Source organism: Lepidochelys olivacea (assembly GCF_965140295.1).
Source record: "Lepidochelys olivacea isolate rLepOli2 genome assembly, chromosome: 6".
NCBI lineage: Eukaryota > Metazoa > Chordata > Testudines > Cheloniidae > Lepidochelys > Lepidochelys olivacea.
In genome coordinates this window covers 67,387,891-67,412,699 of record NC_140416.1, presented here as the reverse complement: position 1 = coordinate 67,412,699, position 24,809 = coordinate 67,387,891, and the positions used below count along the sequence as shown (strand labels likewise).

Here is a 24,809-nt window from a genome sequence, read left to right as displayed (position 1 = left end):
GTACAAACAGGAAATCAGAACCCGCCAGACAGAGGATACACCTGCTGAAGCACATGTGAGCATCTGTGTCCTTCAGCTATGGCTGAGTGCAGAAACCGGAAGCATCAAGGGTTGGGTGCAGTCTGCTAATATCTTCACAAGTTGTGGGGAGGGGGGAAGAGAGAGAACGAGAGAGTGAGGTTGAGCTGCAGTAATACTTTTTGCTTAGTGGTCTGATTAACACTGATCAGGGAGATGCCCCTATAATACACACAATTATTGTTGTTTTTTCTATGCCATCCATTCTTCCTTAGGTTTGTGCTAAAATCAGCCATGTTGGCAAGGGGAGGTGTAGATTAAATCTCCCTGCTGTGGCTGGCACCCCTGCACCCCAGGGGTATTCACTCATTTGGAAGGCAGGCAGTGTTGATATTGCCACCTCTCCCTTGGGGATTCCACTGGGGGGAGGGGAGGGGGGGCTCCAAAGGTGTCCCACCCGCTGAGGTTGCTCAGTGATGTGCTTGAATCAGTGCATCATCCAGCCACCCTGACTTTACTTCTTCTCTGGTCAGTGCCAACCACTCTTGGGGCAGCAGGGAAATATTTGGGGAAATAGGCTACCTTTGGGGAAATAGGCTACCTTGCATAATGACTTAGCCACTCCCAGTCTCTATTTAAGCCTAAATTAATAGTATCCAATTTGCAAATGAATTCCAATTCAGCAGTTTCTTGCTGGAGTCTGGATTTGAAGTTTTTTTTGTTTTAAGATAGCGACCTTCATGTCTGTAATCGCGTGACCAGAGAGATTGAAGTGTTCTCCGACTGGTTTATGAATGTTATAATTCTTGACATCTGATTTGTGTCCATTTATTCTTTTACGTAGAGACTGTCCAGTTTGACCAATGTACATGGCAGAGGGGCATTGCTGGCACATGATGGCATATATCACATTGGTGGATGTGCAGGTGAACGAGCCTCTGATAGTGTGGCTGATGTTATTAGGCCCTATGATGGTGTCCCCTGAATAGATATGTGGGCACAGTTGGCAATGGGCTTTGTTGCAAGGATAGGTTCCTGGGTTAGTGGTTCTGTTGTGTGGTAGGTGGTTGTTGGTGAGTATTTGCTTCAGGTTGGGGGGCTGTCTGTAGGCAAGGACTGGCCTGTCTTTGTGAGAGTGTTGGGTCATCCTTCAGGATAGGTTGTAGATCCTTAATAATGCGTTGGAGGGGTTTTAGTTGGGGGCTGAAGGTGACGGCTAGTGGCGTTCTGTTATTTTCTTTGTTAGGCCTGTCCTGTAGTAGGTGACTTCTGGGAACTCTTCTGGCTCTATCAATCTGTTTCTTCACTTCCGCAGGTGGGTATTGTAGTTGTAAGAATGCTTGATAGAGATCTTGTAGGTGTTTGTCTCTGTCTGAGGGGTTGGAGCAAATGCGGTTGTATCGCAGAGCTTGGCTGTAGACGATGGATCGTGTGGTGTGGTCAGGGTGAAAGCTGGAGGCATGTAGGTAGGAATGAGCTGTAGCTCACGAAAGCTCATGCTCAAATAAATTGGTTAGTCTCTAAGGTGCCACAAGTACTCCTTTTCTTTTTGCTAATTCAGACTAACACGGCTGTTACTCTGAAATTGTAAGGAGAGCAATCACTTTAGATAAGCTATTACCAGCAGGAGAGTGGGGTGGGAGGAGGTATTGTTTCATGGTCTCTGTGTATATAATGTCTTTTGCAGTTTCCACAGTATGCATCCGATGAAGTGAGCTGTAGCTCATAAAAGCTTATGCTCAAATAAATTGGTTAGTCTCTAAGGTGCCACAAGTACTCATTTTCTTTTTGCATAGTAGACTAAGCTTTGAATCTAGGCCTACCTGCCTCGTTGTCTGGTGTCAAATAGGCTCAACTGGGAGGGTTGCTGAGGAATAATCCTCTCCTCTTTTGTGTACCAGATCCCTCTTTCTTATCCTCCTATCTTTCACAGTGACGGGAAGGAGCAAGCTGTGGTAATAACCAGTTATTTGTGGGGAAAGCCCTGCCCTGGCTTGGGAACTGGTTCAATTGCTGTGCTTGCAGCCTTGATTTTTAAGAGGTGTGTGCATGTTTGTTCACATTGTCTTGTCAGCTTGCCCTGGTGGCACTCCTGTTATTGACTTACTCCTTCACATCCTACCCGTAAAGATTTTTGTGTCGAAATCTGTAATTCATATTTGATACAAACAAGTGGGCAGTGTGCTTGGCAGCTAGTAGCTCCTCAACCCTGGATGCTGGAATCCTTTAATAAGGGGCCAAAATGGGGAAATTGACTACTGAAATCAGAAAAAAACAGTGCCCTAGATTGTGTCTGCAGACTTGTTTCCTGTTTTGGACATTATGTCTTTAGCTGTGGGCCAAATTGTACTCCTCACTTCCTCACCCAGGGCCCCTATTGACTTCTGCGGGAGCCACTTCCATATCCAAGTGCAAAATTTCCCCGTAAACATGGGGTAGCAATGCTGCCCTCCAGCAAGTATGTGAGAAAGGTCAGAGCCCCATTGTCCCCAACCCTCTTTCTCCATTTCTGCCTCATTGTGTATTTTAGTCCTGTAGGTATCTCCAGTTCTCAGAGCATAGAGGGATCCCTAATTTATAAACACTTCTGATTTGGACAATAAAGGACAAAGTCCTGGAATCTTAATAGGCTGTGAGGAGAAGGTTTTAACTTGTTTCTGTATATCTGAGAAGTTCATTTGCAAAGGCAGATCAAAATCTTACTCACTATATCTGGTATACTAAAACTGTTCCAGGGCCTAAAATCTGACCTTGCAAACTTGTCACCTTACTTAACTGGTCTGTACCTATTGAGGGAAAAAATATCTAATAAATGTAATTCTTTTATAATCAGAGTTGGCTATAGCTGCTGCATTTCTTTCTTTTGTCTGAGGCTTGTGCACTTGCACACATGTGTAGCAGGATTAAGCAAATGTGTAGGACTTGCTACTTCCATGACTGCAGCTGGGCAACACTTTGTCAATACAGTCTGTCTCTGTGGGTTTGATCCAGGGACAAGCTCAGTGCCTTTTTTTCTCACTTTTCCCCTGCGCGCATAACTGGGATGACTATGAACATTGCAGAAACATCTTTGTACAGCAGATGACATGGGATTTACAAAGAGATATTTGCAAAAGATGGTGAGCAATCTTTGAGGGAGGAGGGAGGTAGGGCTGAATTTAGGATGAAAGTTGACGAAGAGTTTATAGAATCTGTTTAGGACTCTCAAGAAAGAGCTAGCAATTACACTACATAGCTTTTCTTCTTACCCAGCAGAAAGTGGTCCCTTGGCAAGGCAGGGTTGGGAAACTTGAAATGAAGTGAACAAGAAGTGTCTCGTTCTATGACTGCAGGAGAAGGTAACTCCTTGGGTGTGGAATGACAAGTAATGTGGGTAAGCCCAAGATTGAAAGAACACAGAGGCTATCTCCCTCGGTAATACAAATTCATTGTTATACTAGAATTTGGTAGAGAAAGGTATTCTGCTATGTGACAAATTTCAAAAGGGGATGGAGTCAGGCTCTGAGGCAGTCCACCTGGTCAGCTGTCGTGGAGGCATGGACTCTGGAAACCCGGGCTTCCCAGCAGGCAGGGAGCTGGGTGGGTAAGCTGGTGGGAAACCATTAGAATCCTGCCTGGAATCCAGAGGAGTTTTGTTGAAATTGAACTGTCTCTATGGAACACTTCATTTTTGACAAATTGGCAAATTTCAATGAAAAAATTATTTCATCAGAATCTTTATGGCCAGGTATAATGCTACAGTGAATTGGTCATGGTCACTCATAAGTAGGCAGATATAGTTGCAGTTTATTTAAATTAGATTAGTGCCTGCCTGGACTTGGCAACTGTCTAGTCACAGTGGGTTTCTCTAGAAACCTTTTTGGGGTGACTGTAGGTATTAATTGATTGACGTATATGCAGTGGGATGGCCAATGCCCAAATTTGACCTGGTTAGTTTTAATTTCTTAAAAAAAACAAAAAAAAACAAAAACAAACTCTGTAAGTTTGGCTCCATATTTCGGTTTTGTGCATTTGCAAGTCCAACATTGCAGCATTAAGCTAATACATGAGAACTACAAAGAGAGAATGCTTAGAATCAAAATGAAACTGACGAGACTAGTTTCACCATCCAAACTGAATTACAGGCAAAAGGTAAATAAACAGTATGAATGATGAAAAATAAAGTAGATTTCAGAATGATTTCACTTTTGATGTTCTCAAAAGAGTTAAGGAGTTGGGTTTTTTAAGACACGGTTAAATCATTTTTATTGAGATTTATAAACTTGTTTTTCTAAAAAAATAAATATTAACTTTACCTTTTTTAAATAAAGAAATGTACATACAGTAAAATGTAAGTAAATATAATAAAACTGCAAAAAGTAAGCAACGTTCAAAAGAGCTATAATTTTCAGTACAAATATTAATAAAGACTAAATTACACAGGGCTAGATCTTGCCACTCTATTCACAATGAAGGGTACCTTTCTTCATGAATAGCTCCATAGATTTCAGTGGGACTACCTGCAGAGTAAGGCATTACCCAGAATGAATATGGGTAGTAGAGTCTAGCCCATAATGAACTTGAATGAAAAAGAGAGCGAGGGACGAATGAGAAGAGCAGAAGAGAAAGACGAAGTGGGTACAAGAAGAAAAAAGACATTGGCGTATGAGTAATATGCATATACATGAAACACAGCACTGGTCCCTAAATGCAATCATATTCTTCATGAGTACCTGATTACTTACCCATTCCCTGCTTATAGAATGCTGTTTCTGTTAATGGTCTGAGCAATTCTTTTATCCTACATTTTCTAATGTCAAAAATTATTATTATTTTGCAATCGTAGGGCCAACTCCAGTGATGTGTAGGTAGGTTAGCCTCCTACATGCACATTCAAGTGTTCGCTTCTAGTCCAGAGACTTCCAGCGAGGGTTGCACTCAGTGCCCGTTTCACAATATGTGATTTGTGTCATGTGAACACTTCTCTATTAAGTATTAACCTGAGACCAACATTTTAATGTTTTAACAATTATAGGTCCTGCTTCTGAAGCTGAATCCATATGGGAGTGCCCCTATGCCTTTTTCATAGCCCCGTTGGGGCCAGGGGGGCTCTGTGTGGGACCAAGGTCCACCTGCATGGATCTAGTTGCAGGACCAGGGCCTAAAAGTTACACAAGCAGCCCAAATGATGTAAAGAGGGGAACAGAGTATAAGTGATGATGGATGGCAATTAATCTCTCTCTTTCTATAAAAGTTTAAAAAAAGATTATAAAGAAAATCTTCCCCCTTCCTTTTGTTTCTTGCTGTCATAATAGCTCTTTGTGGGCTTGTGTAGGCTTGCATTATGTAGCGTGAGTTCTTACAATAGTTTCAAGTAACACCTAACTGACAGATCTTGGGGGGTGGGGGTGGGAGAGTGTTTTTCCATTTGTTTACTTTGAGTATTAGCCTGCACTTTTGTATAGTTACGTTCGCTGTTTCAGTAGGGCCTGATTCTGCAAACACTTGTGCATATGTGTAGCCTTTAAGTTAGTGAGGCTGCTTGCGTGAGGAAAGTTATACACAGGCATAAGTGGCAAAGAGTCCTGTGGCACCTTGTAGACTAACAGACGTATTGGAGCATAAGCTTTTGTGGGTGAATACCCACTTCTTTGGATGCATGTAGTGGAAATTTCCAGAGGCAGGTATAAATATGCAAGCAAGAATGGGGCTAGGGATAATGAGGTTAGTTCAATCAGGGAGGATGAGGCCCTCTTCTAGCAGTTGAGGTGTGAACACGAAGGGAGGAGAAACTGCTTTTGTAGTTAGCGAGCCATTCACAGTCTTTGTTTAATCCTGAGCTGATGGTGGCAAATTTGCAAATGAACTGGCTTTGGGAGGCAGGCCAGTCCTCGCCCACAGACAACCCGAAGCATATTCTCACCAGCAACGACACACTGCACCATAGTAACTCTAACTGAGGAACCAATCCATGCAACAAACCTCGATGCCAACTCTGCCCACATATCTACACCCCATCGACACCATCACAGGACCTAACCAGCTCAGCCACACCACCTTGACTGGCTTCCTCTTTTTATTTTTCAAATCCCCGTTTTTAAAGTTTACTATCACCATGCTAAATTTTGGTAAGATCTGTCTGCTGAAGATGTGAAACTTAATTATATCATGGTTCTATTGCTTTAGTGACCAATTCTTTTTGTGTTGCTTGTGACTAAGTTGCTTAGGCACTAGATCTGGTTGGTAAATTTCAAATTGACATTCTGTTGAAAAATGGAAAAAAACCCAGCAAACTTTTATGTGGAATTTCCCCCTATTTTCCCTTGCATTCTGCTTAGGGCTATCTATGCCCCCTACATGAGTAGGTAATAATTTCACAGATTCCAATTCTGATGTTGGTTTTTGGGGGCTTTTAATTTATTGATGAGCTATATTGATCCCATGAAGTAGATAAAAGTGAATCAGTGGAGCCAAGATTTCCCTTTCTTAGGTCGTAGAGGTGTAGGGAAACTGGAACTTCTCTGAATGTGTACAGGTAGCATAGAATACCGATCAGGTACCTAGAAGAACAGAGGGATAAGGGAGCATAGATGGCGCAAGAGAGGGCACGTGTGTTAAGCAGTGGCTACAATCCCCTTTCCCATTGCTGCATGAAGCTGTGCTTTGAAAACTTGTAAAACCATCACTGACAAAGAGGAAGAGATCCTGCTTTAGAAATAGAAGTGAGAAAGATTCTTCCCACAACAGACCCACACTCTGCTAACCCTCTCATACTCACACCACTACTCCAAGAGCACTCAACCCTTATTGCTTGCCAGCAGAGACACTTCAGTGAGGCTGGACTCTAGAAATTCCAGTGGGGGATAGAGGGGAGAGTTCACCTGTGGAAACCCCTGTTGATGGTAACATCTAGTGTCAGCTCTCGATTCCAGAGCAGCAGTCCTCTCCTTGATGGCCTGATCGCCATGTTTTCTCTTCCTTCGGAGGGAAGTGTCTGTGCAGTGTTTGTGATAAATTGACAGGCAAGTGCTTACTCCAGGCGCATCCCTAACACATCGGATGAAAATCCGCCTTAGTCTAAGTGGGTGCAGTTATTGTTGAAGTCAATGGGAGCTATGCCTGCTGATGCTAAGGCTGAATTTGGCCCGCTGTGTCTCTTTCACGCCCACAGTGCAAGCATTCACTGTAGCTGCTTCAGGCTGGGTGGGAGGGAGGAGGAGAGAAAGTCACTGGAATGTGCTGTGTACATTGAGTGCTGACGTCCATTCCTAGAAAAGCTCTGCTTCTCAACATTTTTGGATACAGTGTGTATTATGAATCGTTAGCAGACGGCATTCAGGGTTAGAGGTGGGACATTAAGATGAGTGTGTGATCTATATGGTAGGGGTGCAGGGCTTAGCTGATTTCTCATTGGGGGATGAGGTAAGAAAAGGGGAGCTCTACACTGAAAGTTGAGGTGGATCCAAAAGCTTGATTTCTGTGGAAGCTGTATCCAAGGGAGTCTTCTGAGCCCTTTGATTTTGACTGCTTGATTGCTAATTGAGGACCTTGGCCGTGTCTAATGGAAACAGAAGAGTAGTTGCTGTTTGGAGAGAGTGCTTCTGTTATCAGCTAAAGCCGGAAAGTAGACTCTACAGAAAAAATACTACATTGTGTACTTGAAGAATAATAATACTAATATCAAACATCTTTACATTTACATAGTACCTTTCATTCAGAAGGATTCCACAGCAGTTTATAAACTGTATATAAGAATAATTTTCCCTACCACTGCAGTGCAGCCATTTCTGGGAGGGAGTTCAGCTGCTGTTAAAACACCGTAGTGCTATAGAATTGTTTAGGACAAATAATGAAGAACATGAAATCCACTGGAAATTGCAGGGGAATTTAGACTTGCAGAGTGTAGTTAGCCCCCGTGTTCTAGCCAAATTCCAGTTTGGATAATATCCCTGCTTTTGTATTAAGTGCTTTTGGATTTTTCACGATCCCAAATGGCCAAGACCTCAGTTTTATGTATCCTCTGAGAGAGAGAACACCTTCAGCAACACCACGTCCCTTCTAAGGTGACTAGATGTCCCAGTTTTATGGGACAGTTCCGATATTCAGGGCTTTGTCTTATATAGATGCCTATTACTGCCCACCCCGTCCCAGTTTTTTATTATCTGGTTACCCTAATCCCTTAACATCATTCTGGAACATTTCTTTAGTACTGACTAAGGACTTGCTACGTGCGTAACTTTCCAGTTATACTGGCATAGTTAAATCATTAAAGTTATGCCAGTATAACTCCCCGTGTGGACACACTTATTCTGAATAAGAGCGGCTTTTGGGGGCTTAGCTTAAACTGCAAAAGCAAGATAAGCTAAACTGGAAAAGGCTCTCTTTTGCTAGAATAAGAGTGTCCATGGTGTGTGTGTGTTATACTGGTATAACTATAGTGTTTAAATTCATACCTTTCCTTAAATTGATATAACTTTCCTGTGTAGACAAGCCCTTTGAAGAAAGTGGGTTACCTACTGCATCACCAACACTACTTCCTGCTGCACTTGTAAGTCATCCCTAGTGTTTTCTCATTCACATGCTGACCAACATAAGTAGAGGAGACCTTATTATAAACAAGATTAAAGAGCATGGGTGGAAAACGATGGGCAGGCTAAATTTTGCTGTTGAAGTACATTCTGCTTACAGACTTTTTTCTGCAGTGTCAATTTTTATATTCTTAACTTCCTTGGATCATAGAAGTTAGAGATGGATCAGTTCCCCTGTAACTGTAAGCTAAAATCCCCCAATAGAGGATACAGTAGATATTAAAGATGGGAATTTCCAAAGTGTTTGGCATAGACCTAATCTGCTTCCACGGGAGTCACTGGGAGCCATCTGAAAAAAATCACACCCGAATCTTAGGCTACACTTGATCTTAGTCAAAAGGCTGAGTAGCATATGTTGTATAGATTTGTTGTGGGTTGTTAAACAGCTGCTGTGTCCTGCAGGGGCTGCATTTCAGTGTTGGGTGAAATGATTCCTGTGCATCTAGTTTGCAAAGTACTCTGGGATCCTTCAAGATGAAAAGTGCTATATAAATGTGTAAATGTTATGATGGATTATTATTCTTACTCACCTCCATTTCAGTTCCAGAGGGTGAGACCTTTTTGGCTTCTCTTTTTAAAGGTTATTTTTCTTTTGAGCGTCCACTCAGCAGCTGCTCTGTTTCCCCTTCTGCCGGCTATGATATTCAAACAGAGCAGCTGCACACAGGTGACAGAGCAAGGTGGCAGTAGCAATGACTGGTCTTGTTAAAATGTAACAAGGTTGGGGGAGGGGGAGAAGGAGACGAGAGAAAACTCCACAACTTGGAAAAGGTTCTATATCCTACTTTAAGCGGGCGCCAGAGGGGGACTGGCTACCCCAGAACTGAAATAAGGGTAGCTGTACCTCTGAAACTCTGCCCATGACACCTGCTGGTGAGCATTGGGCCTATGAGACAAGACTGAAGGCCCGTGGGAGAGCCGGTGGCACTTACAGTGTTGGGCCTCTTGTGTCCGTTTCTCAGGTGTGCGTGAGTATGAATATGTATGTACTCACAAGAGCATCTTGTGGTTCTAACGCTCCGGCACATCTACACAGCCACTGGGCGGTGTAATTCCCGGTGCACACAGACATAAATGCACGAGCTCTGCTTGAAAATAGCAGTGTGGCCACTGTGGTGTGGGTGATGGCTCAGACTAGCCCCATGAGTATAATCCTGCTTAACCCCCTGGATACGTACTTGGCAAGCTAGCCCGACTCCCGTGCTGCCATGTCCACACTGCTATTTTTAGGCATTAGCTTGAGCAGACCTGGTGTGTGTCTGGATATATCTATGCGGCAACCCCTGCCATTCCCCTCCCCCATCAGCGAGTCTCAGAGCCCGTGCCAACTGCATCGGGTTTAGGGGGCTCAGCCCAGGGGCTAAAAATAGCAGTGTAATCATTCAGACGTGGGCTGAGACCCAACCCCCTCACTGGGTTTTAGAGCCTGGGCTTCTGCCTCAGGTGGGAACATGGGTACACTGCTATTTTTAGCTCTGTAGCTCAAGCCCCATGAGCTTGAGTCAGTTGGTCTCTGAGACTTACTCGTGTGGGATATATATATATATATATATATATATATTTTTTTTTTGCAGTGTAGACATACCCTCAGTATACCCACGCTGGGAATTACAGGCCTATGCCATGTGCATCACAAAGTGCCACTTTTAAATTTCCTGCTGGCTGTTTTCTTATGGCCAGCAGGGTTTTTTGGGGCATTTTTTCTTTATTTTTAAAGTTAATCAAGTATCTTTAATAGCCCACGCAGCTTGACGTCCATCTCTTCGGCGGTGGTCATGTTGGATGTAGTGCCAGCTCTCCCATGGGCGTTTATGGCACTTATAGCGCAGGCAGGGGGCAGTGGAGCTGAGTGGACACGTGTCAGAGTGCTTGGCACATCACAGGTATGGTGGCATTTCAGAGGTTGCCCTGTTTAATTGTTTTTCTCCTCTGTATTACAGAAAAAATCATGGCATACAATTAAAACGATGGTCAACTTGCCAGTCATCAGCCCCTTCAAGAAGCGCTATTCATGGGTGCAGCTGGCTGGGCACACAGGTGAGAGGTGCAATTTCAGATCTTTTGGCTCTGGAACCAGGAGGATGTCAGGCAGTAGCCTGATTTCAAATCTTCCTGAAGCCTCTGTTGGTTTGAATGGGGATTTTGTGCAGAGGCTCTTCCTTTTGGTCATGGTGGGGTAATGTGGTAGTTGGTTCAGTTCAGGGAAAGCCAGCCGTATCTGGACACCACATACCTCTGCAGAGTAGAAGAATCTGTTTTCAGGTGGGCGGTGTCAGACCTTAGGACGGGAGGAGAGCAAGGCAGTAGTTTGGGGAAAATGTCTGTCAGGCTGAAAGAAGTGGCCACATAAAGCACTCCTTACAAGGTGGTATGGGGGAAATCTGTATTGGGGAAGAACCAGCAAGAGATGGGGTGGGGAAATCGGAGCCCTGCTGCCTCCCGGGTCGATGAGGAATGAGACAGCAGAATCTTTTTCCTAAAGTGAGTAACCAGTGCACCCATTAGCAGCCTCTCCCAATCTTACCTGGGGGTTGTGTCTCCATGTGCGTGTATGTTTCAGCCAAAATGATGAGTGCATTTCTAAATCCATCCCAAAACCTCATCTGAATCTAACACCTCAAGAGGAAAATGAACCAGGTGGGAAAGAAAAGCCCAGCATGGGGGTGTTTGTGTTGAAAGTCTGTTATTCATGCATCTGTGCAAGTTTGGGGGGAGCAGACGAGGGCCTGCTCAGGCAGCTTGAGTCTACTTTGGTGTCTGTAGTACTTAACAGAAGTGCCCCTAGGTCAAGTTTTAGGTTATTCATAAGTCAAAATACAAGGAGGTGCCATCAGATTTGCTTCTCCCTTGTTTCAGTTGATTCCTACATGTCCCCTACTCCCAAAATGCTAGCACAGCGGTTAGCAATCTGGATGCGGCGGGGGTGGGAGGAGCCATTCTAGCGGTGGCCAGCACTTGTCTGGAGAAGGAGCAGGGATCATGAATCTGCTCCAGTTCCCTTGTATCTGGGTTTCTGGAAGTGGATTTGACCCATCACTTGCAGCTAGTCTTCTCTGATTCCAGGAGTTCTCCATTAACTGTAACGCTGGTCAGCATTAGCCCTGGCACCGTGTCTCTGATGCACTGATACCTGGTGCAAAGGATTCTGGGGCACATCGGAGAAGGACCAGATGTAATGGCTGAATGTGCAGGGTCATGTTGTGATAAAGGCTGAAAGTGAGGCAGAAGCTTAACACCCGCTCTGACTTTCGGGCCTGAGTTTGTTTCAGGCCATGTGGACTAACACGTATCTCTCTCCTCTGATGTTATTACCATTCTGCAGGACTGGGGCACGGCTTCCTCTGCTGTAGTCTAATCACTTCCAGTTTGTGCCTGAAAGCACTGTGTCGTTTACACTGTATACCATGCAAATCTAGCATTGTAAAACAATTAAGCTACACTTTGCACCTGTTTGCATAGATTAGCAAAGCTCCAAAGGAGTTGCAGTACCTGGAGGTGTATGTGTTGGGGGTGTATGTATTAAGGAGGCAGTGTTTGGCTCCTGAATGTGGATTGCTGTTGTTTAATGATTAGGAACTGATCCCCACCCTGCGACTCACAAGCACTGCAGGTACGACTTTGGGCTGGATTCAGGAGCACAGCCCACACTGGAAATATTGGATAGCTTTAAAAAGAGCCTGGCTGTCAGCATCTTAATGCAGTCTGGCCCATTATATTTCCCGTGGGTTTTAGCGCAGCTAGATATGTTAATTCTCTTATGACTACTTTAGCATGGAAAAAACCTGGTTTGGCACAGCCATACTCCTTGGAGCAATAAATTCCTGTATGGGAACTTGTCCAAATGGACTTTCACAGCCAATGGCTGTGTTTGCATTCCGTGCTTTTATTTTTTACAAGGAGTGTGTTATCTTTTCTGTTCAGGGGAACTCTTTATCTGGTGCATGAGAGTGAAGTGGGTGAAGAGGGAGTGCAGGTGTTTCCCTCTTACAAAGACTGGCCTTATCAGCATGTGTCGATTTTTGCAGGGAGTTTCAAGGCAGCTGACAGCGGTACGATTCTGAAGCGCTTCTCTGACAATGAAAAGGAGTGCTTTGAGCTGCTGATGAAAGATCCCCTGCGCTCCTGTGTCCCTGCCTTCCATGGGGTGGTAGAGAGAGATGGCGAGAAATACATTCAACTCGATGACTTGCTCACTGACTTTGAAGGGCCTTGTGTCATGGACTGTAAGATGGGGATCAGGTGGGATACGTGAAAAGGATCCTGCTTTCTACATACAGTACATGTGGTTAATTTGGGGAATGGGTGGGCTGGGGGTGATGATGCACCTGATGGATGAAGCACTCATTTCTGGGGACTCAGGTTGAAGCCTGGGCAGTGGCCCTACTAGTGACATGAGTTAGTTGGTCTCACTCCCAAAACACCTCACATGGATGTTGGCGCAGTGGGAAATCTCTGCTTGGAAGATATCCTGAAGCTTATAGGGAGGATGATTCCTTACATAGGGTGGCCCTACCCAGGTCAAGGGTGGGGTCATTCCTGGAGTAGTGTGACTTACCTAGCCTCTGGACACTGACCTCTTTCTCTTCCTTAGATGCTATCTTGGACAAGGCTGACTTATTTATTGGGGCAGATTGATGTGAGCTTACTTTGCACCTGCCTGACAGGACTTGACTTAGGGAGAGTAAAGAAGAAGAAAAAAGCAACCCAAGCAACAGAGCTCACTTATGGCCAGTTTATTAACCATTCTGAGAGAAAAAATATCGCTCAAAAATTAAGAGTCAAATTCCCTTCCCCAAACATGGATAACTGAACTGTAACCTGACATCTCCTCTCCAAAGCTGTCAGTGAGTCCTGGGAGTGCAGCTATTCCTGCCTGGGAGAACAGGACTGATAGTCAGGGCCTAGGAACCACCTCTGTGTTTCCGTTATCTCGTTCTCCAGAATCTCCGCTTGCATTTTAAAGTGTCTAGTTGTTGTGGCTGTGAAAAAAACCCTCAAAAAATGTGAACCAAGCCTCACCAATAAATAGATGAGTCTGCAGAGAGCCTGGAACAATGACTCTGAGAAATGTGAACTGCCCCATGCATCTCAGTGAGCGGGTGACTCGGATGATAATGTAAATGTCAACATTTGTTCCTTATTTCATTCCTTTCACTAGACTTCTTTACCTGGAGTTAATTGTCAGTGAACTCAAGTTCTTAATGCAGAGGGAGTGTCCACACGAGCCACAAAAAGCATGTTAAGTACCTCATGTAAACTGTCAGTCAGTTAACTCAAGGTAAAAAAAAGTCTAGTGTAGACAGAAAGGACAGAAATTGTGCCCAGCTCTGCACAGTTTACTCTGAAGGTCTTCACTGCACAATTAGTTTAGGCTTTTATCCCAGGTCTTAGGCCAACCCCCCACTCCCATTTACACAGTAAACCCAGCAAATTTAGGGTTGGAGGTGCTTTAAGCTCATGTAGTTTACTTGGCTGGGTGGGCGGGTTAAAATCTTAAGCTCCACTTTATCTTGGGCTGGAATCCGCCTGCTTTGCAGTGAGGATGCCAGCTAAATCCCCTGAGTGCTGATGACAGGTTTCAGAGCTGTAGCTCACGAAAGCTTATGCTCAAATAAGTTTTAGTCTCTAAGGTGCCACAAATACTCCTTTTCTTTCTGAGTGCTGATGGTCCCTCTAGTGCCTTCCCAGGGTCCCTGCCCCCCGCAGGAGAGACGGATTCTCCTCCAATTGACAAGTGACTGGGAAAGAATCCTAAAGCATCTCCTCACAAAGAACCATGGGATATGCCCCCAGACACACCTGGGTAAGCGCAGATACTCCTGAGGATGCAGTAACATGGGAAGAGCTCTGCTCTAAGAACGCTCTCATGACGGGGAGGCTAACCCGGGTTCTCAGACTAGGGTGCCAATTGCCTGGGCTAACTGCGCAGTGAAGACATAGCCTGAGTGACTGTCATTTTAGTGACCCACGTGGATGGCGTTTGGGAGATGCTACCACTTATTTCTCCCTAGTCAAAGAGCCTAGAAGAGTCCATGGGTATATTCAAGCCCCACTGAGGGAGAGCCTAGATCAAGCAGCCCAGTGGAGCTCAGAGGGCATGCACAATTCTATTTTGAATAACTGCACAATCGACAGTGACTGGCAACTCACATGGGCAGAGCTTTCCCCTCCTCCGCCTCAATCTCACCCTGGGCCATCCTTTGCTATGAGCTCTGGTCCAGCAGATAATTTCCTTTACTCGTTTCTTTTTTTAATCAGCTGCAGGGTTATTTTCTGTCCCTTTCTGTGCGATGCTTGGCGTATGTAGCCTCACAAGGCTTCAGGGGCCTCTAAAAGTAGCCATGCCTGGAGTTAGTTTTTCCTTTCTCTTGAGCTGAGAGAGGTGTTCAGTCTCCATCAGGCTCATTCAGTCTTGGGTTTACTACCACTAGTCTATTTGAGCTTTGCTTTCCTTTGTCATGGTGCAGAATGGGAATCCGATGAAGTGAGCGGTAGCTCACGAAAGCTTATGCTCAAATAAATTGGTTAGTCTCTAAGGTGCCACAAGTACTCCTTTTCTTAATGGGAATCCAGTGTTTCTTCCAAGCACTATAACTAGGGGAGGGCTGTAGGATTTAGTTATAGGTAAGGATGTAATTAGAGCAAAGATGGAGAGTCAGAAGTCCTGGGTTCTGCCACTGACTCATTAAGTAACTTTGGGCAAGAACTTTGTCCCTGTTTTTCAGTTTCCCCATCTGTAAAATGGGGGTGGTGGTGATAATTAGTTTCCTCACTGGTGTGTAATGCATGAGGCTTAAAGTTTGTAAAGTGCTTTGAGATCCCATGCTGGAAGATGACAGTGAAATGCAAGGTGGTAGTATTGTTTCAGATTCCAAGGGGGTTCTCACTGTCTTGTTGGGTTGTGATGTTTTTGCAGGACGTACCTGGAGGAGGAGCTGACTAAAGCCCGTGAGAAGCCAAAGCTGCGTAAGGACATGTACAAGAAGATGATTGAGGTGGATCCTCTTGCGCCCACAGCTGAGGAGAACACGCAGCATGCGGTGACCAAGCCACGTTACATGCAGTGGAGAGAGACCATCAGCTCCAGTGCCAACTTGGGCTTCAGGATAGAAGGGATTAAGGTGAGCGACTTCCACTGCTGTCCTTTCCTGTTGAGTAGACTCACTCCTTTGCCCGATTTGTTGGTTGATCAACTTGTCGTCATCATCAGCCCGGTTTCCAAAAAGACAGTGTGACTCCCTACCTGGAGCTGCACGGTCTGTTTGATTGTGACTAGAGCTTCTATGGCAATGATGAGAAAAGCATTGTGAAGCAAGAAATATGTGAAACCCATCGAACACACACTGACTGCTCTGAGAACAACAGCAGGAACATTGAGAAAAGAACCAAATAGCTACATCATGGTGTAGACAGAAAGAAAGTGAAACTGATATAAGGGGAAATTCTGAACTGGTGGAATAATCCCCTCCTCCTACTCACAGCCATAACCTTTACCCAGTAGCCATCCTGGGAGCGCACAGATTTATTCTGAGTGAATTGAAGTAAAACAGATTTATTCCAACCCTGCACATTTCTGAAGCATTGTGGAAACATCATGTAGCAGTCCCAGTATCTAGGCAAATCACTTTCACTTTGTGCAGATATCCAGTATGGGGGGAAGGGGAATCACAATAGACCCAGAACCCCAAATGTTCAGACTTCAGCTATAACCCCCCTTCCAGTCCTTCTCAGGCAAGAAGGGGTTGGTCCTTACATCTCATGATGTTACTTCAGTGTTGCAGAAAACTTCCAACGATCTTCACCATACCCTGAGGGCGTACGTCACTTCACAGAATCACAGAATATCAGGGTTGGAAGGGACCTCAGAAGATCATCTAGTCCAACCCCCTGCTCAAAGCAGGACCAATCCCCAATTTTTGCGCCAGATCCCTAAATGGCCCCCTCAAGGATTGAACTCACAACCCTGGGTTTAGCAGGCCAATGCTCAAACCACTGTGCTATCCCTCCCCCCCGGGCAAATACCACCTCAGAGTCTCATGGGTAACCACCTGGAAAATACAGGGCTCCAGTCTCACCTTCAGATACTGGAGATAGCTGTCGGGGTTGCTTGAGGGTTGGCCCATAGGTAGGCCTCTGCTGGCTTCTCCGCCCAGCTGGTGTAGATTTGGCTTTTCTTCCCAAGGTTGGTCTGGTCTTGTCTGGCCTAGTTTGACTTCTTTCGTATGGACAGGTGTGGTCTGGGATGGCATTTCTTCTGAGGGGGCCCTGGAGACTCAATCCAGCTCCTTGTGAAAGCACTAATGTTATTTTGTTTTTAAAGTGATAAGGTAACGTGAGTGTCCATTATGGGATGCTGACTGCATATAAGGGGTTAGTTACCAGAGTTGCTCTGTTTGACTTCAGGATTTTTACCAGAGCATGTTTTAGCTCTCTGGCAGACTGTTGACATGTACAGGGTCAGATAACAGAGCTGGGGTTTCTGGTCTAAAACACAATTCCATGTTTGAAGCCCAGGTGAATGAGATAGGTATAGGGGTAGCAGCAAAGTCTCATCTCATTCACCTGGGCTTCAATCTGTGCAGAGTTTTGGGGGGGGGGGAGTGAGTTTATTTGAGCATGAGCTTTCGTGAGCTACAGCTCACTTCATCGGATGCATACCGTGGAAACTGCAGAAGACATTATATACACACAGAGACCATGAAACATTACCTCCTCCCACCCCACTGTCCTGCTGGTAATAGCTTATCTAAAGTGATCATCAAGTTGGGCCATTTCCAGCACAAATCCAGGTTTTCTCACCCCCCCCTCCCCCAAACTCACTCTCCTGCTGGTAATAGCTCATCCAAAGTGACCACTCTCCCTACAATGTGCATGGTAATCAAGGTGGGCCATTTCCAGCACAAATCCAGGTTTTCTCACCCCCACCCCCCCAAACACACACACAAACTCACTCTCCTGCTGGCAATAGCTCATCCAAACTGACCACTCTCCAAGTTTAACCAGAACGTCGGGGGGGGGGGGGGGGGTTAGGAAAAAACAAGGGGAAATAGGCTACCTTGCATAATGACTTAGCCACTCCCAGTCTCTATTTAAGCCTAAATTAATAGTATCCAGTTTGTCTTTAGTTCTTCTCTGTGATGGAATCAACACTCCATACCTGTGCTCTCTGCAGACATTCCAATGCATCCTAGTCACTGCAGATGACTCATAGGGGCAGATTACTCTGGGCTTTTGTGCGAGACTGGGAGAGAGAGCAAGGAGCCTTTCTCTTTCGTGCACAGGAAACGCTCAATCATAGTGTGTACCCTGGAGCAGGTTCTTCCAGATCTGGCTGGCTGAGCATGTATGATGTACCGCCCTAAGGGCCACCGCACAATGTTGTCTGGAGTTTCTCCTGGTGTGGGACAGTACCAGAATGGCACAATCTGGGCCACAGTATTTAGCATTTAAATCATGCATGAAATATTTGAAAAGCTCCACAGGCATTACTTTTATCTTCACAACACCCCTATGAGGCAGTTAGCTGGGTGGTATTATCCCTATTTTACAATTAGGGAAACTGAGGCAGAGAGGTTTGATGTGTTGTGCAGGCTCCACAGCAAGTCAATATTTGGAACACAGGCCACCCAACTACCAGCAGCCTGACCTCTTGTCGTTGTCTGTTTACATACATATGTTACAGAACAACAACTTTGTCATATGGAGCACAGTTATATCTCATGACATCCCAGTTCTGTTTTCAAATTAGGGAGCAGTCATGCTGTGAAACTCAGAGGTCCCCATTTTGAAAGGTGAGCTGGTATGTACGTGTAGGGAGAACCAGTGATGCCATCTAATGGTTGGTGAGAGACAATCACCCATTCATTTGAAAACCAACGAGAGTGAAATCATCAAGGCCCTTTGGTGAAGTGGTCCCCAAATGAGATTTTATTCACTACGTGTGTTCCTTCCTGCTGAACTGGGTACTTTCTCTTGTGGTTAATCCATCCTGCAGCATCTTCTTTTCCTACATCATGTCCATATCCCTGAAATAAGTCAAGATTTATTTAGCCCTTTATTAACTCTCACTGCAGTATTGGACTTGTCTCTAATGCAAGAGGCAGGAAAGATAAGTGGAGCCTTTTGGGTTGTCTTAGAGCACAAGGCACTTGATCTGTGTGCCTGCAAGCCTCAGAAGCAAGAATATTCTCTCCAAGTGACAGTCTGAACAATGTAATCAATTGCAGGGCTGATGGCTCCATTAGTGCAAACGCCAATGGAGTCTATCAGACTGTGTCTCCTTGTGAAAGGATGGTCATCTGGCTAAAGTATAGGGCTAGGAATCGGGAGCTCTGGGTTGTATTTCTCAGTGTCACTGACCCGCTTTGCAATATTGAAAGTCCCTTAACCTCTCAGTTTCTGCAGTTATTACATGAGGATGACCATACTTCTCTTCCTCCCCGGGCGCTGTGAGATTGTAATGCATTAATATTTGTAAAGCGATTTAGATCCTTGCCTGGAAGGCATAATATAATAATAAAATAGTAATATATTGTTTTAGGGCTAGATTGTGGCATGTAGCCAAAACACTGTAGCAGGAGCAATGCAGAACTGCACCTCCCCCACTGGAGGAAGAGAGTCCAAGCAGCACCATCCCATAGGGTGGCAAAATCTGCTCCCCCTGGCATGCCTGGTCAGCAATGGCACTGGCTCGGGAGGTGGAAGGTGCAAAGAGTGGCACAGCAGCTGGGGAGGTGTACAGTGTATGGAGGGCACTTGAATGGGGTCTCAAGGCTTTGTGTGCTATAGATTCACACCCTGGCTTGTCGTGTAGTAACCCCCATGTAGAGAAGCCCTTACACTGGAGGTATGGTAAGGGACTGATGGAGTGATTGACAGAGGCATGGCTTCAGGGAAGACAGATGTGGTTTGAGCATGGCCATGTCAGCTGCTCTTTGGATTAAGGCACAAGCCAGATGATCTAGAATGGAAGGGATGGTATAGCTCAGAGTTGGATGTGTGTTTAATGGGAGCATAAAGGCAGCAAGCATGCCTGGTATTTCCCAACTAGCCACTGTAGGGTAACAAAATCATGAAGGCACTTCTGAAAGATAAGGGAGCAAACGCCTTGTGCAACCACAAATTAAAATAAAAAAGTGTTACCTGGCTAGAACACAGCAGCCATGCAAAGCTTTGTTAGAGTATTAAAATCTTGTGGGATACGTTTTCAGAACAAGTGTCCTCCCGTTGGTATTTTGCTGGTGTCACTGGAATACAGACACGTACAGCTAGCGTGCCATTTAGACAGCAGATTGACATTCCAAACTCCTCCGTACACATTGGTGTGCCACTGTACAGCACTTCAGATTGCTCCTCAATTCCCCTGCCTACTTACTGCACTTCAATTGCATAACTTGCACATGCTTCATCGGCCTTACACCACCGCATTCAAATGTGGCCCACAGTCTTGGAGTAAAAGCAGTTTATTCTGCTGTAAAATAGTCTGTGAAGTGGGAGGGTGTTATGACTAGTTTTGCCATGCAGTCAGTTAACTTTCTTATATGATTGTAACCCTTCTGCCTGTCAGAGTTGGCAGCAACAAGGGCCGGGTTCAGTATCTAGCTTCCCTGCTCCTCTCACTCCCCCACTCCTTCCATGCAGGGGAGGGTTTAAAAGGGTCTCAAGTAGCTGGAGGCAGCTGAACTTAATTGGTTCCCTAGCAACCCCTTTTCCAGGTGAACCTTATTGGGTGGTCCATGGTTCTCTCTCCTCAGTGGATAGGGAGAGCCCTTTAACCCCTTGGGACTAATTACTACATCCTTCCCCCCCCCCCCCCTTTGTAGCTGTTTGTCTTGGGTTTACCACAAGACATGGTGATATTCAGAAGGTCACCCAGAGTGCATGTTGACAGATGTGCCCAGATTCACACACTCATCTCATACACATACAACCTCACAGACACAAGCTGATAACTACAGACACACGTATCTGCATCCCATTGCCATGTGTAGTTGCATTACAAATACACAGATACTCTAAACTTTCTTCTAGATGCAATTAAATACATGCTCCCACACACATTTTTCCCTTGTAAATTTACTTACATACTTTGTACATTGGCACGCATGCTTGTACAACACAGCCATGTTGTTGAAAATACCAAGTTTTTATGATCAGCAAATAACTTTCTTTTCTGTGACTTAGAACATGCTAATATGAAAAGATATTTTATCATGGATTAAGAGTCCCACCCACAGCCCTGTGGTTTCCCCACTGAAAGAGGTGGATTAACACAAACTGGGTTTGAGAGACCACAGAATATCCCCTCCCACACACAACCCTGGGGGGATACCTGTCAGTCTAGAAGAGAGTGCAGCCAAAGAGCACCCTGTGGTTGACCCACTACACTTAGCAAGTTGCAGTCCCTTGTGAGGTGAGAGGGAAACCCTCCCACAGGCTAACAATATCTGAGAGGTCTTTTGAAAGTGCAGTCAACAGGAAACCAAGTGTTATTCAAAGGTATTCTGTCTTTCACTCTCTTCCTCTTCAGCTCTTGCTTGATTTATCATCTCTTCCCAGCCACCCTCTTCTATTGATTAATGACAGATAGACTGAGCTGTTGATGATTCAGGAAGGTTTACTGATTGGCTGAATTATATATGATATAAACCCTTCTCTCTCTCTCTCTCTCTCTCTCTGTGTTTGTGTGCAGAGGGTTGATGGGACATGTAACACAAACTTCAAAACAACTAAGACACGGGAGCAAGTTTTCCAGGTTTTTATGGAATTCATTGAGGGCAACACAACTATTCTGGTGAGTCTTGAGCGGTACTAGTCTCTGGTTCTTTCAGACCCCTTTGTGACATGTGACCAGAAACTTCCAAAGAAGAAATCCAGAGGGTGGGAGTGGTTGGATGGAAGGAGTGGGTTACCGATAGGGGCTGGCAGATCATCATCCATTGGTGATTGTGATTTGGTTGTGACAGTGTTTTTTCACTGCAGACACCTTGAGTTAGCAAAAAGTGAGACAAGCTAACAAGTGGTTTGCCCTTTGCCTCAGAGTGCATGACTGCCTCGTGATGTGTCATGACTGTGGCATTGGTGTCTGAACACAAGGTGTGTTAACAAGAAAACTTGTGATTCACAAATTTAATCTAGTGAAGACAAAGCCAGGAAGTGGGAGCAGGAGGGAGATTGGTGGTGCATTGTGCTGCCCTGTGTGAAACTTTGAAAAGCAACTTCTGTACTCCCACACCCTGGTCTTTGAATGGATAATATTAACTCCTTCCCTGCTGGCCTGTGCTGTGGCCTCAATGGGCAGGATATAATGTGTCATGACCTCAAAGGCTGCTGTCTCATTCCACTGTCACACACAGAGGCCGCTTCAGTGGAACACCAGCACTTCAAATGTACCAGGTAACACAGGGTAGCATTTGAGGAGCATTTTCCCCCCACGTTATCAAAAGTGCTGGGCAGTGGGAAAACAGTTAGACAGGCCCCAAATTGGCCCACATTCTCCCTCTCCTAACAAAATAGACTTCTCATTGTGGGGGGAGAGAGGGATTTTCAGAACATATCCGTTCCTCTGGCTAAAATGAGGGATGCTGAAGCCTTAAGATCCTGGTTCTGCAGCCAGGTGACACACCACTGCTTCCAGAGCTAGGAGTCTGAGTTTGTTGGGATGTGTGAAGCTAGTTCACATAAGTCCTTGCCTCATGCCACCCTACTGTGTTGGTTTGAGAAAAAGCAGGTTTCTGAAATACAGTTTTTAGAACAGGTTTTGGGCTATATGAGCCTAAAGGGTGTGTCCTAGAATGAAGAGCATCTCCCCATTATAACGACCATTGCAAGTCAAGTATCCCCCTCTCCTGCCTACAGACTGGTGATTGTGAGCCTTTGTAGGGGCATGTATTGAGTGACAACCTTGTGGCAAATTTATCCCTGGCGTAAGACCATTGATGTCAGTGAAGTTGCACCAGAGATTGATTTCGCTTCCTCTTATTATTTGTTTTCCCTCCCCAAAGTGACCTTAAAATGTGCATGGATTTTTCCCCCCCATTTCAGAAAAAATACCTCAGGCGTCTGCATGATATCCACCTCATCCTCGAGTCCTCAGACTTCTTTAAACGACATGAGGTGAGCTGTGGGTGAGTGCGTAGGGGTGGGGGGCAGCGTTGCCTGTGTGGGGACTCCTTGCTGCCTCAGCTTGCCATTCAGATAAGCTTTTAGACTACCCTATTGGCGAGAGAGGGGCTCGAGGAGAGTACCGCAGAGCAGAGAACTAATACGTGTTAACATCACGTGAGCCACCAAGTCTCCTTCCCAAGAGCAGAGAATATTGTTCCAGCTGAGAGGTGACAAGTCCTCCAATCCCAGCTTCCCCCAGCAGGAGTTCGCTGTAAGGAATGGTTTTCTAGTGCTAGCTTCTCACAGCTACTCCACTCCTGGTTGGTTCCCGAAGGAATCGGGCTAGGGGTGCTGGTGCTGTGAGGTCTCTCATTTGGTCGGTGGCAGAACCTGATTCTGATTTTAGACTAACAACTTCAGTGGAGTTCTTCCTGATTTACACCAGTGTAAATTAGTTCCCTAGTTTCCCCTACCAGGCACGGTTGTAGAGAAGATGTCACTGGTAGCTACACAGCATTATTGGTGTATTTACTACACTGCAGGCTATGAGATTTGTGGGTATGGAGAGTTGAGCCAGATCTAGGAACTTCACTGTACTACGCCAGGTGCGAGGCTGTCATCTGTGATCACTCTGACAAGCGCAACAGTCCTTAGCAGACTGTGTGTTTGTTTGAAGCTTTGAGATCTGGCCATTTATTTTACACTGTTGGCAGTAATTCCCCCTTAGCCGCTGGCAGGATTTTTGTTAATCAGTAATTGGTTTGGGCCATGATCTCTCTCCAGGCATCTTGTTCCCTCCCAAATAACCCAGATACATTGTCAGTGAGCTAAAGATTCACCTCTGTTCCCTCTCTGCTGGAGTCCTGTCCTGCGGTGCCCCTATATCAGTACAGTGCAGTCAGGATACAATGAGCAGCTGGCATACTGCTTGTCATTATATAGGCTTTGCAGCTCAGCAGTCGTCATTTGTCTGTACAGGTATAGTTGATGGGGCCTTGCCTATGGGGCAGGGAGGTGGGAGGGTCAGGGAGACATTAATAACACTTGTGCATATCATCACCAATCACTACCCTGCAGGTCATTGGAAGTTCACTACTCTTTGTGCATGATGACAGCGGACATGCCAATGTATGGCTGATTGATTTTGGAAAGACCACGCTTCTCCCTGATGGGCAGACCTTGGACCACAGGATCCCCTGGCAGGAAGGCAACCGGGAGGATGGGTACCTGCTGGGATTGGACAATTTGATTAGTATCTTGGACAGCATCACTGAAAGATGAGAAGAGACTCACACAAACTCATGGGGCTGCTTTGTAACCTTCTACTCTACTAGGACCTCTCCATTAGAGGTAAAACTCCTTTAAGTCTCTCCAAACTCCTGGGGTTACTGCAGTAAAAATGGTGCTGCTTTCAGACCCAGACTGTTCATGATGAAAGTGACTGCATTGGCCTTCCATGAACCAGAGTGACTCAGGATTGGTCGTTAGTGAATCAAATTAACTTCGGATTGGTCCTCCGTGAATCAGGGTCTCCAAACTCAGGAACCAAACCAGCATGAATCCAGGAGGTTTGTACAGTAAATCAGAGTGACTCTGATTTCAGATGAACCAAAGTGACTCTAGATTACCTGTTAGTGAACCAGAGTAAATGGCAGATTGCTTGAGGTTATGGGGAGGGTTGAGCAGAATTCTCCACTGGATGGCATTGCTTTGAAAACAGCAGGAGTGTTTGCTCCTTAACCCCAAGTCACTAGGCTGCCATTTATGTTATAGATTAGGCAAGGCCCGCCCCAGCTGTTGTATTACATTACAAGTGTGTGCAAGATGGGAAATCCTCCAGGAATGAGGCCCAGAAAACATGGGGAGAAGGGTGATTATAGTTCATGGCAGTGGTTGGTTTAGTGTCTGCAAGGGACAGCTGCTGTTGACCTTTTCTCTTACTCCCTGCCCTGGCCTATCCTCTTTTCTATCTAAGAACATTCTTAACTATTTCCAGGTAGTTCCTAATGTGGTCACAGGTAGCCCATTAAGTAAATAGCACCAGGTTGTCTCTGGCACTGTGTGACTTTCAAACTGTGTATGATATTGGAGAGGCTGGTGAAGTGGTAATGCTGGCTC

At 45.4% G+C, this 24,809-nt stretch overlaps 1 protein-coding gene across 2 annotated transcripts in view; it reads left to right on the top strand.

Annotated features, from left to right (window-relative positions):
- Nucleotides 1–24,541, top strand: part of ITPKA (inositol-trisphosphate 3-kinase A) — a 47,253-nt gene extending 22,712 nt beyond the window's left edge. For both annotated transcript variants that reach the window (XM_084631451.1, XM_084631450.1), the window contains 6 exons: nucleotides 10,526–10,622; nucleotides 12,611–12,824; nucleotides 15,502–15,706; nucleotides 21,277–21,378; nucleotides 22,629–22,700; nucleotides 23,769–24,541. In XM_084631451.1, the coding sequence (XP_084487577.1) occupies nucleotides 10,526–10,622; nucleotides 12,611–12,824; nucleotides 15,502–15,706; nucleotides 21,277–21,378; nucleotides 22,629–22,700; nucleotides 23,769–23,972 (894 nt within the window). In that variant the 3' untranslated portion in view covers nucleotides 23,973–24,541. The remainder of the gene's footprint in view (nucleotides 1–10,525; nucleotides 10,623–12,610; nucleotides 12,825–15,501; nucleotides 15,707–21,276; nucleotides 21,379–22,628; nucleotides 22,701–23,768) is intronic.
- The last annotated feature ends 268 nt before the right edge of the window (nucleotides 24,542–24,809 follow it).